The sequence below is a fragment of the Mirounga angustirostris genome, unplaced genomic scaffold (assembly GCF_029215605.1).
Source record: "Mirounga angustirostris isolate CCGP_5_RB_7025 unplaced genomic scaffold, mMirAng1.0.hap1 SCAF_13, whole genome shotgun sequence".
Classification (NCBI taxonomy): domain Eukaryota; kingdom Metazoa; phylum Chordata; class Mammalia; order Carnivora; family Phocidae; genus Mirounga; species Mirounga angustirostris.
Window position 1 is genome coordinate 5717294 of NW_026991721.1, and position 15418 is coordinate 5732711.

At 54.3% G+C, this 15418-nt stretch overlaps 1 protein-coding gene and 1 long non-coding RNA gene across 9 annotated transcripts in view; one reads left to right on the forward strand and one right to left on the reverse strand.

Moving 5' to 3' along the window:
* The window catches only part of PC (pyruvate carboxylase), a 97217-nt gene that overhangs the window by 61036 nt on the left and 20763 nt on the right, over positions 1-15418 (forward strand). For 5 of the 8 annotated variants that reach the window (XM_045893206.2, XM_045893201.2, XM_045893205.3 and 2 more), the window contains 6 exons: positions 13255-13390; positions 13547-13731; positions 13958-14123; positions 14250-14395; positions 14555-14672; positions 14877-15028. In XM_045893206.2, the coding sequence (XP_045749162.1) occupies positions 13255-13390; positions 13547-13731; positions 13958-14123; positions 14250-14395; positions 14555-14672; positions 14877-15028 (903 nt within the window). Of the gene's footprint in view, positions 1-9578; positions 9934-13254; positions 13391-13546; positions 13732-13957; positions 14124-14249; positions 14396-14554; positions 14673-14876; positions 15029-15418 lie in introns of all 8 variants that reach the window. The other 3 variants (XM_045893202.2, XM_045893204.2, XM_045893203.3) reach the window with 1 other exon arrangement.
* Positions 257-11668, reverse strand: LOC135362278 (uncharacterized). Its single transcript, XR_010406775.1, has 5 exons — positions 11509-11668; positions 10820-10986; positions 10341-10436; positions 546-728; positions 257-426 (listed from the first exon to the last, which is right to left on the reverse strand). It is a non-coding gene; the product is annotated as an uncharacterized LOC135362278 (long non-coding RNA).

Here is a 15418-nt window from a genome sequence, read left to right on the forward strand (position 1 = left end):
GCAATAAACAGAGTGCTTCATGGCACAGCCCCAGCCCCGACTGGGCCTCGGCTGTCCTCTGGCTCTCCCTTCACAGCCCTTCTCCCGTCACCTCTGTCCATCAGAAGCAGGGCCAGCCCAGCAGCAGTCCAGCTTCTAATTCTAGAAGCTGGGCCAGGCACTAATCCGAGGGCTTCACAAGCATTAACTCCTTTGGTCTTTGTAACAACCCCACATGCCCATGGTGTTGCTGTCACTATGATGAAGAAATTGATGGTCAGAGGTTAAGCAACTTGCCCAGAGTCAGTGGGCTTGGTGGAGCCCTGATCTGAACCCAGGCAGTGGGACCCTGGGATCTTAAGCAGTGTTATCCCCATCCTCTGTGCCAGCATCTGAGAATTCTCTTTACGTGTTTCTTTCGTCCTCACACCCAGTTGGCCCTCAGCACTGCTGGTTTGTTGGGGTAAAATACAGATAAAATACAGGATGCCTAGTTAAATTTAATTTTCGGATAAACAACAAATAATTTTGTAATATGCCCCAAATAGTGCATGGGATATACTCACACTTTGAAAAAAATGTTATTTATCTGAAAATCAGATTTTGACCGAATGGCAGCCCTCGGGTAGTTTTATGTTGGTTGAGAACAGAGTCGGGAGTGTGGGAGGAGACTGAAGTGAGCGGTCTTGCTGCTCGTGGTTCTCTGGCCAGGTTGTGCTGAGGGCTACAGGTCTCTGATCCACAGTATGCTGTAAAGTAAAACATACTTAATATCTAAACTCCAAACATGTTTAACTTTTGCTTTTGTTCCTCTAAAGAAAGAATATTAAAACAGCATTTTGTAGGAACATGCCAAAACACAGGTAGGAAACTGCTTTCTTCCCCATTCTCCGAGGATAATCACAACAGAAATTGAAGAAGTCTCATACAACCAGTCTAACATTTTGCTATTCCAAAAGAGTCACTTGACCTAAACCGACTCATTCAGAAAACTGTCTAAATTCTTTTAAAACCCCCTCAGAGGGAAATGCCACTGTTCTGTCTAATCTGTATCTTTTGCTGATCTGACTTGGCCAGACAGTTTTTCTTAAAGTTAAATATCAGTCATCTCTGATGCAGCTTGGACTCATTATTCCTGGTTCTTGGAACAGCTGCTGCTAACAAGGAGTTTGGATGTGAACAGGATGCCCTGCCATCTGCAGATTTATCTTCCTTGGGCTGCTGCTCTTCCGGTTGTGCCTCCTGGAATGAGATGTCTGGGCTTTTCAGCTCAGAGGGCCACCGTGCAAGAGCTACTGGTCATTTCAGGCCTTGGCCCGGTCAGTGCATCAGGTGACAGTGGGTCCCAGCCAGCTACATATTATAGCTGCCTGTGGCCAGGCACTGGCATATTTCCCCTGGGACTATCCCAGCAAACGTAGGTGCTTTGGTCTCAGAGTAGGGAGGCGTTCTCTATCGACTTCACGGTCAGTCTTTCACCTGTACCAGGGAGACCCGCCCTGGGCTTGCTCCATCTCTTACTGCCTTCCCCACTTCCTCTTCCTCTGCTCTTCCTAGGTCTTAGTAACTACTCTGTCATGCAGGAAGATGCCTGCCATGTATATAATGTAGCATGGTTCATACCTAGAGTACATAAAGACTTACTACAATTCAGTAAGAAAAAGACAACCAGTCCAGTAGAAAAAGGGGCAAATAATATGAACAGGCAATTCATAAAAGAGAAAACCTAAAAATAATCTCAACAATTCTGAGAAAATATCCAGCTTTACTAATAATCAGAGAAATGATTTTCTACCCTGAGATTGACAAAAATCAATGTCTGACAGAAGAGTTGGCAGAGATGTAGGGAAATAGAAATTTCTGTTATGCTTCTGGTGGCTACGTCAGTTATTGGGACAACTGCTTTAGAGAGCTACTTGGCAGTATTGACATTTAAAATGTGCTTGCCAGGGGCACCTGGGTGGCTGTCAGTTGACTTTCTGAGTCTTGATTTCAGCTCAGGCCATGATCTCAGGGTCGTGAGATTGAGCCCAATGTCAGGCTCTGCACTGAGTGTGGGCCCGCTTGGGATTCTCTCTCTCTCTCTGCCTCTGTCCCCCTCCCCACTTGTGCACACACACACTCTCTCTTAAAAAAAAAAAAAAAAAAGGTAAAATGTGCCTGCCATCTGAGGCAGCAGTTCCAATTCTATGTGTAGGCCCTGGAGAAATTCCTGCACATTTTGTATATGGGTTCAAGGTTATTCATTTTTTAACATTTTAATTGAGATTATTATGGTTGTTTCCAAACATCCATAAAAATGGAGCAAATAGTACAATGAATTTCATGTACCTGTCCCCCGGTTTCAACAATGATCCCTTTGCCAATCTATACATCACAGTTTGTTTTTTTTTAAAGATTTTATTTATTTATTTGACAGAGAGAGAGATAGCGAGAGCAGGAATACAAGCAGGGGGAGTGGGAGAGGGAGAAGCAGGCTTCCCGCGGAGCAGGGAGCCCGATGCGGGGCTCGATCCCAGGACCCCGGGATCATGACCTGAGCCGGAGGCAGACGCTTAACGACTGAGCCACCCAGGCGCCCACATCACAGTTTTTAATAGCTAAAATTTGGAGACAACCTCTGGTCTGTGTCCCTAATTTGAGCATGGATGAGCTGTAGTATGTATACCATTATACAGCCATTAAAATTAATGAGCTAGGGGCGCTTGGGTGGCTCAGTCGTTAAGCGTCTGCCTCGGGCTCAGGTCATGATCTCAGGATCCTGGGATCGAGCCCCGCATCAGGCTCCCTGCTCAGTGGGGAGCCTGCTTCTCCCTCTCCTACTCTCCTTGCTTGTGTTCCCTCTATCGCTGTGTCTCTCTCTGTCAAATAAATAAAAAACTTAAAAAAAAAATTAATGAGCTATATTGACTTGTATCAATGTGGATAGATTCCAAATATGTTGGGTGAAAAAAGTGAGTTAAAAAATGACAGTATATCATTTATGGAAAAATTAGAACACAAGTGTATGTTCTGGATACACATCTAGGTAGATGTGTATCCAGAATCTAATCAGTATAAAATCCACAAGAGCAAGAAAAATTGCAGCTGTTTGTTGAGTTGCTTTTTTTCCTTTTGTTAACTTTAACTGTAATTTTATCAAAATAATATATGTGGACACTTGGGGAAGTCAAATTGTGTCATGAGGCCTGTAAAAACTCCCATCAGTCCCCTGCCCAACCTGCCCTCCCTGATTGTCTCCCCAGAGGCAAACACGTTACTCCTAGCTGCTGACACCCCTGTTTGCACAGGGCCTTTGACTCTGTCTGCTGGTCTCTGCTGTGGAAGACTTCGCTCCCTCCACCCCAGCCCCCGACCTGTACCACTTTCCCTGCTTAGGTAACCATTTTTGTTTAAGTACATTTTCAGTTTGTACATTATTAAAATCAAGTAAATATTCACACTTGAGAACCCCAGGTGCATATGTGGTAACATTTTCTTGTATAACCTCTCAGTTTCCTGGAGTTACTGTTTGCCTCACTCTTCATCCCTAAATTGCAGATTGCCATCTACTCTCCATTCTTTCAGGGGCTTCAGGCAATCTAGTACCCCCTTTCTCTCCCTCTCCTGGCCTCTGCTATAGTCCGGGCAGTGGTTCTCTGTCACCATCTTTCCGAGAGCCCCCCTTGCCTCTTTCTGTGCCGGCTCCCACGTTCCTCATCTTGGCTTATTTACTCCCTCATCTTGTTAGTGCCCCTTCGCCAGGAGCTTCCCAGGCAAATGGGCTCATGGGCAGTGAGCTTGCCTTTGCTGGATGTGCCCAAAAAGGTCTTTGTTTTGCCCCCCCCCCACTTGATTGGTAGTCTAACTGGGTGGAGAGTTCTAGGTTGGAGGACATCTTCCCTCAGAAGTAGCTTCTGGCTCAGTGTCCCTGTCAAAGACCGTTACGTGACCTTCTTCTCGTTCTCCTTTTTGGAAGTGTAGTAGCCTGGATAGTGGCCCCGAAAGATCTCTGGGTCCTCATCCCTGGACGCTGTAAATGGCAAAAGTGTTTTTGCAGAGGTGATGAGGGGAAGGACCTTGACATGGGGAGATGACCCCAGCTTACCTGGGGACCCTTTTAATGCTGTCACACGTGTCCTCGGGAGAGAGAGGTAGGAGATTACACATGGCAGGGAAGGCCGAGTGCCCCCAGAGGCCAAGACTGGAGGGATGTGGCCCCAAGCAGAGGTGTCTGGCAGGCACCACAAGCAGGGGGCCGTGGGATAGGACACCCTCTCCCAAGACTTTGGGGGGATCATGGCCCTCCCAGCACCTTGATTTGAGCCCATGTAACTGATGCTGAACTTCTGGCCTCCAAAACGGAGAGGGAATAGATCTTTGTTGCTTTAAGCCACGAAGTCTGTGGTGATTTGTGACGCTTGTGCAGCGAACTCATGCAGGAAGCTGGCGGACCCCGCCTGGTCCCCTCGCCAGGTGGGACTTGCGGCGTCACGCTGGCATCTCCAAGCGCCCTCGCCACCGCCGCCGGAGTGCACGTCCCCAGCATCGGGACTGCTTTGTGCCAGTCTTCCTGTTCTGCTCTCTGGGCAGTGTCCTCAACTGTCTTCTCATTCTTCTATTTATTATGGTTAAAAATGTCTGCAACTCTATTTTTAATTTCCTAGAGCTCTTTCTCGTTGCCTTTAAAATAGCTGCCGCCTCTCAATGCAATAGCTTCTCTTACTTCTCCAAGATTAATTATAGTTTTTTTCCTAACTATCTGCTCTCCATATTACTCTTCTCCTCAGAGTTCCCTGTTTTATTCCCCATTTGTTTTGGTGAGTTTGGGGTGATCGCCTCAAATAGCTGGTGATCTTGGCTGTCCATTCATACTGAAGAGTGACACAGACGCGGGTCGGAAAGCCTGGGTGCAGTGGGACTCGAGGGCTGCTCATCGCCGGCCACCACACCCCTTGGAGGAGAGACTGAGGCAGCCGCTTCCCCAGCACCTGCCAGTCACTGCCGCTCTGCCCTGGGCTGGTGGCTTCCTTGAGAGGGGTCCTCGCCATGCCGCCTGCCTGTCAGCCCGGGGCCGCTTTGTGGAAGCTGAGGGGTGTGTGGCGTCCCTGCCCTGCCTGGCCACCCTTCCCCAGTTCCCCGGGCTCTGTCTGCCACCTGTCCCCCCCGGGTGGAGCCTCTCCAGGGCCTGGGGGCCAGGGGCAGCGCCATCTGGCCTGCCTGGGTCTCACCTCCCTTGACTCTAGACCCTTGCCCTCGGGGCACAGGGAACTGTCGCGGGGGTGTTGGGAGGACCTGGCATGTGACCTGAGGGGTCTCAGGACCGAGCAGTCCTCCTGGGGGCCGCGGGTGTTGCTCTTCCTCGCTGCTCGCTACCTACACTTCTCTGTTAACTGGGCATCACTGGGCATCACTGCCGTTCATTCCTGCTTTTCAAGCAGGAGCCACGAGTCCTCCTTACCTGTGGCCACTACCCCTCGTCTAAGAGGTGCTGGCGGGTATTGCTGCCGCCGTGTTTCTGGGTTCTCGTTGTCTCTGGCCTACATTAGAACATCTTCCTCATTTGTCTTCCACCTTCTAGTCTTTCCTCCTCACATCCAGCTTCCTCAGAACGGCCGGAGGGGTCCCGCCACACTGCAGGTCTCTTCTCCCCTGCCTGGTTTCTTGGCTGGCACCTCCCGACCCCGGGGATACGGTCCTCGTCCCTTGCTGTGCTTGCAAGCTCCTGACCTGGTGTCCGAGTCCAGGTGCTGGCCCTTGACCTCCTCCTGAGCACCTTCACTCCTGCCTCTGGCCTCAGTGCACAGCCACTACGAGGCTGTTCCCTCCTTTGCCTTCGCTCCAGCTGCCCCACGCCTGAACCGCCTCCCCCTTCTCCTCGTCCTTGAAGATTCGGCCCTGGTGTCCTTCAGGAGGTCGTCCTGCTGCCTGCCCGCTCTCCGTGCAGCTGCATGCTCGTGCTGGCGCTGCTCGCTGCTCGTGGTCGCTGCCTCCCACTCGGCCTTCCCTGGAGGGGACACTGACCACAATCCTAAATAGCTCCGTACTCTGAAGGCCCTGCTGTGGCCTGGGTCAGCCTGAGCAGGTGAAAGAAGGGGACATTTTTACCAGCCTGTGTTCTCCCTTGTCCTGGTCCTTGGTTTTAGGGTCTCAGTAGGTTCTGGTCATCAGTGGAGAACCTGGGTCTGCTTGTTTCCTAGGGCTGCCAAAGCAAAGTCCCCGAAACTCAAAACAGAGATTTATTATCTCACACTTCTGGAGGCCAGAAGTCTAAAATCAAGGTGTCGGCAGGGCCTTGCTTCCTCCTGTAGGGGGGAAGGATGTCTACACAGAAGTGTAGGTAGCGAGCAGTGAGGAAGAGCAACACCCGCGGCCCCTGGGAGGACTGCTCGGTCCTGAGACCCCTCAGGTCCCATGCCAGGTCCTCCCAACACCCCTGCGAAAGCTGTAGGGGAGGGTCCTTCCTTATCTCCTGACTTCTGGTACTTTCTAGCAAGCCTTCTAGATTAATCTTTCTGGACACATGACCGTCTTCTCCCTGTGTGTCTTCATAGGATCTGCCCTCTGTGTTTGTCTTTCTCTGCTTCCAAATTTCCCCTTTTTATAAGGACATCAAGCATATTGTATTAGGGCCCACCCTAAGGGCCTCATTTTCACTGAATACCCATGCAGTTCCAACTAAGGTCACATTCTGAGGCCCTGGGGTTTGGGCCTTCCATAGGCCTCCTTGGGGAACACGGTTCAGCCCATACACTGGCATCTACTTTCCCGCCACCCTGGGACTGGGGTGAACTGCGTGAGCAAGTGGGGAGGGTGTCCTCCATGACTTTTCAGCAGGGGTGGTGTGCCGTAAAGGGGTCAGGGAGCTTCCTGGCCCACCCGCGTGCCTGCTGCATTCTGGGGTCTGTCTCCCTGCACAGCCACTGTCCAGAATGGAGTGCCAGTTGCCTTGCTCAGCCCTCCTGGTTCCCATCTTCTGTTTGGGAGGGGCTTTTTGCTGAACTTGCCCTTTCAGCTGAACTTCCTTGTTAACACTTTGGGCTCTAATCTGTGTGTAAGAGGCACTTGTATGTCCCACTAACTTGTGTGTGCGGCTCCTAGGAGGGGCTGTGACTCTTTGTCTCAGCATTCCATCATATTTCTGGAAACTCGTGATCTGAAGGATTCGTTCATTTGTTCGTTCATTAATTCATTCCCCAGACATTTAATCACGGCGTCAGGCACAGTACAGAGGACAAGGGAGACAGCGAAGGACAAAATAAACCGAGGATCCCGTCACCAAGGTCCTCCCAGTGTCTCGTGAGATGGGTCAACGAATCGTTATAACATTAAGTGCTCCTTCCCGAGGACAGATGTGACCTCACAGACATCCTCCATAGACAGGAAGACAGTGGGGTGTGGCAAGGACAGTGACAGAGCTTTTCCAGGGAGGGTGTGGAGCTCGCTGAGGAGGTGTGATGTCCAGGAATGCCTTCTGAGTGAGTCCTAAAGGATGTGGAGCTGTCAGGGCGTGGCCTTCTGACGCTCTGGTACCTGGGCAGGCGTGCGCAGGTCGGCAGTAGCTCTCCTTTTGCACCAGGGGGCAGTGTTCAACCTGCCAGTCTCCCCTGCCCTTGAAAGAGGCTGGGTCAGGGCAGCCCCTGCTGTGCCAGTTGCACCCTCCTCATCCCTGTCCTTCCTGCCACTGCCCTGCAGGCCCAGACCCCTGGCTCGCCTCCTTTCTCGGAGCCTGATCCACGCCCCTGCCTACATATCCTGGCAGCCCACGCAGCACCATTTGTCCCAGTGTGGCTGTCCCACCCTCTTCCCCTGTCCCTGCAGCCTTAAATCAAGGGCTTGTGGGGCCATGCTGGCGTGGCTCTGAACCACGGAGGCCACTCACGGTAGCAGGCAGCTGAGCTGCCCCAGGCCACGTGCTGTTTCCTCTCCCGTCTCTGACTTTGGTATTCTCGTTCTCCTTTCTTCTTGTCTGTCACCTTCCCTGCTTTTGTGTCCTCTCTTCAGCTCCCCCTACCCAGACATCTCAGCCTTAGTCAAGCCTCTCTTGGGTGCTTTGATACCGGCTGAGTTCTTTCCTTTCATCTGTCCCTGCTGGCCACCAGCCCTGGCGCCCCCGTTAGACACAGTTAGGACAGTGCAGAGCTGCCTGGAGAGAAAGCTCCCCAGGAGTGGCCCCATCCATCAGAGGCTTGCTTCTGCCATGGCTGGAGTCCTCTGCCAAGAGCTCCTTCCTTCTGCTTTTGACCTGCTTTTGCTGGCACTGCTGACGCCAGCTGGGGGCCGGGGCTGGAGCCTGGTGGGGGTGCGCGTGCTGGGAGGGTCAGGGGAGCAGATGTATGGGAATCTTGTTCGTTCATTTGGAGATCCCTGGGGCCTGTTTCTGAGCCACTCTCCCTTCTTTTCACCCCCTCTGGCTGCCCTCCTACATGGATGTGCCGAGGGGCTTGGGAACGGGCGGCGGGGAGCCCAGACTGTGGGCTTCCAAAACCTCCATCAGCCAGGCACCCCCAAAGCAGGGCCATGGCTTCCCCTTCCGGTGTGCCTCCTGCCCACAGCTGCCCTCCGAGGCTGTAGGAGATGCTACATGACAGCTATTTAGGGTGGAAACTCTGGACAGATCCTTTTTTTTTTTTTTAAAGATTTTATTTATTTATTTGAGAGACACAGCAAGAGAGGGAACAGGGGGAGTGGGAGAGGGAGAGGCAGGCTTCCCACGGAGCAGGTAGCCCCAATGTGGGGCTCAATCCCAGGACCCTGGGACCATGACCTGAGCCGAAGGCGCCCCTGACAGATCCTTGAAGGAGCATTCCAGGGCCTGACGCTTGGCTCCACCACGAAGGTGGCAGCCTTACCCTGGTCCCAGCAGGGCTCCTCTGGCTGAGAGCACACCCACCCTGAGCACAGTGGCCGTATTGTGTGGACAAAAATGTGGACGATGATGGCCTGACAGCCGAATTTTGTGCTGTTCCTGGTTGCAAGAGGCAGCCTAGGAGATGTAGTTTAGGTCTGCAGTGGTGGTACTTCTAGTGACCTTTTGGTGACTTATTGGACAAATTGAAGCTACCCTAGCTTACTGGGGACACAGGATTGCTGGCACTGTTGGCCTGCTCCCTGGTGGGACCTGCAGAGGCCACTGGTGGCCCTGCTGGAAGTTCAGGCCAGTGACAGGGCTTTTATCAGGAGTGGGATTTTTGGGGTTTTGGTTTCCAAGCGCCCGTCACGCTGTGCTTTCGATGAAAGCCACAACTTACTCCTTTAGTTGGTGAAGACTCCATATGCCCTGATGGATCAGAGCTCCCGCTCTGGAGGGCGGCATACACATTGGGCTCAAAACCAGCCCTGCTGGGTGGCCTGGGTGTGGTTCCTTACCTGTAAAGGGTGTGATGAGGAATGGTAAGAGTTGCCTGAGTTAGTACTTGATTACATCCCGTGCGTAGCTCCGTACCTGGTGAAGACTAAAGGCGCTGCTCGGTGTGCGGTCGGCACGGGTCCCCACCTGCCAGCACTGGCCTGGCACGTAGGCAGAGCTTGGGGAGTGCTGCGTGTCCTCAAAGCCAAGCGGGCGGGCCATCAAGACTGGGCAGAAGGCGCCCCGACCTTTCCCCTCCCTCCTTCCACAGGTTGTTGTAGGCACCTTCCTGACTTGATTGTTACCACTGCCTTCTCGAAGGAGAGCGCTGAGCTTATTGATCCAGTGTTGGAGGAGAAATCGAAGCTCGGAGAGAAGCAGGAAGTGTGGAGTCGTGCTGAGAGGCGGCGGGGAGAAAGCGGGTGTTGCAGACACCCCCTGCCTCACTGTGCCTCCGCTTGCCGGCAGGGCACTGTTTATGCGGCCCGAGTGAGAGTCAAAGCTGTCTTGCTCCCTGTCTCTAATGCACACCCCGAGGCCAAGGAAAGGGATCTGTCAGCTGGCATTTGCAAAAAATAGCGAACAGGCCTCTCTGGGACGGTCAGCTCTCTGGAGAGGAAACCAGGGTAAGGGGTCTGCGGGTGATGGTTGTTGCTTTTCTCTTACTCACGGCTTCTTTCCCCATCGCTGAGGCCAGGGAAGGAGATGTTTGCTCCCGTGCATCCCCCGTGTGGAGCAAGGCGACATGGTGTGCCTGGGGCAGGTAACCAGGCGCTTGCTGTGCTTGGGCCGCATCTGAGTGGCCTCTCCTCCTGAGGAGATCTAGCCGGCGAGGCTGTCCTGTCCGGGAGAGCAGCCTCCCCAGCCCAAGGGTTCCAGGGCTTTCCAAGATGCCAGGTTTGGTTAACGAGGCCCTTGGAGCTTTTAAGGGAGATTCTTAGCCAAACTGTCCGTGAGTTTGAGGATTTCTTAGTTACCATCCACCCACCGAAAACCCATGCTGGGAGCCTGGCCCCAGCCGCACACCACTCACCTGTGACCAGCACCTGTGGCTGTTCTCTGCCCTGGTGTGAGGATGACAAGGATGCCACCTGGAACAGCGCCCGAGGGAAGGCCGGCACTCCGGAGGCTGTTTTTGGGAAAGTGCCAGTGTGAGGTGAGGCTGGCACTCAGGTCACTCCACGATGCCAGGGCTTGATCTCTGAGCAAGGGGCCCCATTTAATGCCAGAGGCAGCCCCTCTAGGAGGGCTGTGGGAAGGGAGTCTGGTACCCGGCGGCCTCCCCATTGCCCTCCGCTCCCACCCCAGGGGCTCTGCTTCTACTGGTGGGTCTGGCCAGGTGCCTCCAACAGTGAAGCTTCCTGCCTCCATCCCACCTCCCCCCACCAAGCACTGCACAGGGGCCTCTCCTCCCTTCTGGGTTGGGAGAGGGGGCGAGATTCAGGGAGCAGTGGAATCTGCCCACTCAGCACCTCCCTTTGGCCCATCCCAGAGCCCACAAGCTCAACATACCCAGAGTGGACTCATCACACACGACCCATGAATGTCCTGCTTCCCGGAGGAAGAGGGTTCTGTGAGGCAGCCCACCTCTGTCCTTCAGGTTTCCTCCAGCTGTAGTTGATTCTGGAAAGGCCTCAGGAGGCACCAGGCAACTGACCGCCCACCCCTGGGTTTCAGGTCTAGGACGAGAGTAGAATTTGACAAGGGAAGAGGCTGGGTGCTGAGCTAGCCAAGTTCTAAGAAGGGTGGACGTGTTCTGGGAATGAGAGGACATTTTACTTCATCCCTGGTCCTTCTGTCCCCGGCCCAGAGCCCAGCTCTTGGTGTGTAAGGTGGTCTTGCCGGGGAAGGCCAGGCTGCAGGGTCTGTGAGAATCAGACATGGGAGTGTGTGTGGTGGGGGGGGGGGGGGGCGCTCTGAGGCCTGCGTGGGTGTTTTAGGCTCCCTCTTTTCCTCACTGTGAGCTGGGAGGCACTTGGTGCCCACCCTCTGCACAGCTTCCAGGGATCCCTTTCTGTATCTGGAAAAAGCAGGGAGTATGAGGGGGTGTTCATACACAAGATGACGGGGTAAGTGCCTGAGGGATAGCAGGAGCAAACCCACGCAGGTGGAAGAAAAAATTGGGCCTCCCCGGAAATAGTTGAAACTTCCAGAGGTTTGAGAATCTTGGTGCCACTGGCCTGGGCCATGAGGCTGCTCACCTGGGCAAGAAGACCTGGAGCTGGCTCACCTGGGGCAAGAGGTGAGGAAGGTGAGGTGGCCCCACTGTGTGTGGGGGGGGGAGGGGGCCCAGCCTCACTGTTGTTTCGCAGGATATATGGGAGTCCTTCACCTCCCCCAGGGAGACGATTCAGACATTCCACTTAGCTTTTTTCCACAAAGATCTTCCGATCCCTTCCATATATGTCTCCGTCGTGCTAATTGTAAATGACATCCCCAGTGGAGAAGGTATAGACTGTATGGAGAAGCATAAAGAAGGAAAAGAACAACACTGCACCAATTCTAGAACATGGGCGTGAGTGACATGCTGTCTGACAGAGCTCTTTCCAGTTATTTTCCTTGCCTAAAAAAAGCTTCCTGAAATCATATTATTTACCGTTTTAATTTCCGTAGCATCACGTTGTATCACAAGCATTCCCCTTGTCGTCAGAGCTGTGCAAACAAGCATCTTTAATGGTTACATTACATCTGTATAGATGCCCTAGTGTTGGATCTTTAAGTGGCTTCTAATTATTTGCTGTTGTAAATAATGCTGTTTTGAACATCTTTCTGCATCCATCTTGGTTCCCATTTTAGAATATTTCCTTGGGTTAAATTCCTAGAATGGTAACCACAGGGCCAAGGGGCAGAAATATTTCAAAGGCTCTTGATAGAATTTCCAGGGAGCTTTCCAGAGAGCTGCCCTGATATCCGGACCTCACCTGGTGGGTCTGTCTCCCATAGGCCTTACCCACACTAAATCTGGTTGTTTTACAACACTGTTGCTAATTTAATAGGCCAAGTGTCACCTCACTGTTCTCGCTTGTCTGTGGTGAAACTGCTGATGGTTTCTTAACCACTCCTGTTCACTGCTCTGTTTCTGAGCTTGTCCTAAAGGAGCGCTTTGCTTCTTCTTGACTTAACCCTATGTGGTAGTTTGGACTCTTTCTACGGGGCCTTGTCCCCACTGCAGAGCTGCCTGTGGCCCCGAGCAGAGCAGGCTTTCGGTGCCCAGGACGAGGCGAGGTGGGTGCTCTCTGGTATGTGTGCCATTGTCGTCTGCCGGGGCGGTGGGCCCCAGTGGCTCCCCCAGGAGAGCGTGCCCCTCCCAGTGGGCCGGTTACCTGAAGCAAATCTCAGGGGATCAGGCTGCTAGTGGAGCTGTGAGGGGGAGATCACGGGGTGATATCTGGAGTTCAGTGCACCTCAGGTGGCCGTTGATAGAGAAGGAGGCTTCTACCACTGTGTGAAGAAGTCGTGCTCCTGAAGTCTGAGTGGAGGCTTTGCTTCCTGAGACGGCACATTGATGCAGGTTGGCTCCTTGAGAGATCTGTCATTACCGTAGTTGCCTGGCCAGGCGGAACCCCAGTGGAGGGACACAGGGGCTATTGTGGCGCGGGGAGGTCCTAAAACCCAGGCTGCTGGGCCCCGGAGAGGGCACCGAAGGGGACTCTGATGAACGCACATTGAGGGCACGCAGGATTGCTTTAGGAGCTGGAAGTGTTTTGAAAGTTATTAGAGCGCTAGGGTGAGCTTGGATTCTGTTTGGGTTTAACTTTGCTCCCTTCCCTACAGCCAGTCAGTACCCCAGGGATTATTGGGCTTGGCCAGGGATTGAGGGTGAGCCTGCTGGCTTTCGTGTGGGGCACTAAGGGGCAGTGAGGGAGGGGGGCTGGGGTGGGACCCTCACTCTTCCTGAGGGGAACCCTCTTTGCCGAATCTGCTCTAACCCGGCTCTGACTTCCCAGATGCTGAAGTTCCAAACTGTCCGTGGGAGCCTGAGGCTCCTGTGTATCCGCCGAGCCTCCACCGCCCCCGCTGCCTCCCCAAATGTCCGGCGCCTGGAGTACAAGCCCATCAAGAAAGTCATGGTGGCCAATAGAGGTGAGTGCCCTTGGGGCCGGCGAGAGGAACCACGTATCCAGCCCAGCCTTAGCATTCCTGTTCTGCCCTTGCCCTGCGTACCAGCTCCCCGCCCCACTTCTGCTTCTGTAAGGACCCAGGAATCTAGCGTCTTGTCCCTTGCCTGCTCCTTTCAAGGGGAGATTGCCATCCGCGTGTTCCGGGCCTGCACAGAGCTGGGTATCCGCACTGTGGCTGTCTACTCAGAGCAGGACACAGGCCAGATGCACCGGCAGAAAGCAGACGAAGCCTACCTCATCGGTCGCGGCCTCGCCCCGGTGCAGGCCTATCTGCACATCCCAGACATCATCAAGGTGGCCAAGGTGATCAGGGCGGGCCTGGGTGCTATGCGTGGCCTCCAGGCCAGCCGCAGTAAGTGTCTGTGAATAGGGGAATGAATGAATGAATGAATGAATGAATGAATGAATGAATGAATGAACGAGCGAACCAAGTGGGGTGGGGGGAGGTGCACGGGCCACGGGGTTGGCTCTGGGCCTGTGTGAAGGAATTGGAGAGCTGCTGCACTCCTCCCACTGCTCCTGCCCCCAGGAAAACAACGTGGATGCGGTGCACCCTGGCTACGGGTTCCTGTCGGAGCGAGCGGACTTCGCCCAGGCCTGCCAGGATGCCGGTGTGCGCTTCATCGGGCCGAGCCCCGAGGTGGTCCGCAAGATGGGAGATAAGGTGGAGGCCCGGGCCATTGCCATTGCTGCAGGTACGTGTGGCCGACAGGCCACCAGGGGCCGCATGGCTCAGGAGGGGCTGTCTGAGGAGGGGGCTGGCGGGTTTGGGCAGGGATTCCAGCCTGTTACAGAGGACCCACGTGCCTGTCTCCTAACAGGTGTCCCCGTGGTCCCTGGCACAGATGCCCCCATCACCTCCCTGCACGAGGCCCATGAGTTCTCCAACACCTACGGCTTCCCCATTATCTTCAAGGCCGCCTATGGGGGCGGGGGGCGTGGCATGAGGGTCGTGCACAGCTATGAGGTGAGCAGAAGCCCAGGGCTGGGAGCAGAGCAGGGAGCCCAGCTGGACTGTGAGGCCACCCACAGAGCAGACCCTGGGGTTCCGAGAATGGGTGGGGTCCTGCAGAGGGTGAGACAGAGCTGTAGGGCCCAGTGTCTGCTCCGCTTGCCTGCCTCTCAGGAGCTGGAGGAAAACTACAACCGGGCCTACTCGGAGGCTCTGGCTGCCTTTGGGAACGGAGCGCTGTTTGTGGAGAAGTTCATCGAGAAGCCGCGCCACATCGAGGTGCAGATCCTAGGTGAGCGTTCGCGGGGCCACTGCCCAAGGCAGGCTGTGGAGGCTGGACTGGTCAGGGCCCAGGCCTTGGTGGTGGTGGTTTCTCTGCTCACTGCTCCGACTGCTGGGAGCCGGCATTGATCGGCCCTAGTAGTTGTGTGGGGGTTGGTGGGTATTTGGGAAGTGTTTAGATCCCTGGAGAAGCTGAGTTTCCCTTTCACTGTAGGAGACCAGTACGGGAACGTTCTGCACTTGTATGAGCGAGACTGTTCCATCCAGCGGCGGCACCAGAAAGTGGTTGAGATTGCCCCTGCCGCCCACCTGGACCCCCAGCTTCGGACACGGCTCACCAGTGACTCTGTCAAACTTGCTAAGCAGGTGAAGGGCAGGGGCCTTTGGGGACAGTCTCCCAGGTGGACATAAGGAGCCTGTTCCTAGAGGCTCCCTCTGAGCTCCTGCTGGCTTAGGCCTCATGCCAGGGGTCCTGTCCGGATGGGGACGGTCTGCTAGGGAGCAGGGAGGCCCAGAGTGACTGGCTCTGGGAGGGTGGGGTAGGGACCGTCTGGGAGGAGAAAGGGCTGACACGGCTCTTTGGGATCCTCGCTGTGTGAGAGCAGAGGTTCCAGGCCCAGAGACCCAAGCCTGGAATCCAGAAAGGCTGAGAAGAGGGAGGGAAAGAGGCCACTGGCCACTCTGCACAGATGGAGCTTCTGCGTGGCACTGACTAACCACTGGAACAAAAGGAATGAGATCCCGTGGATTCTGGCA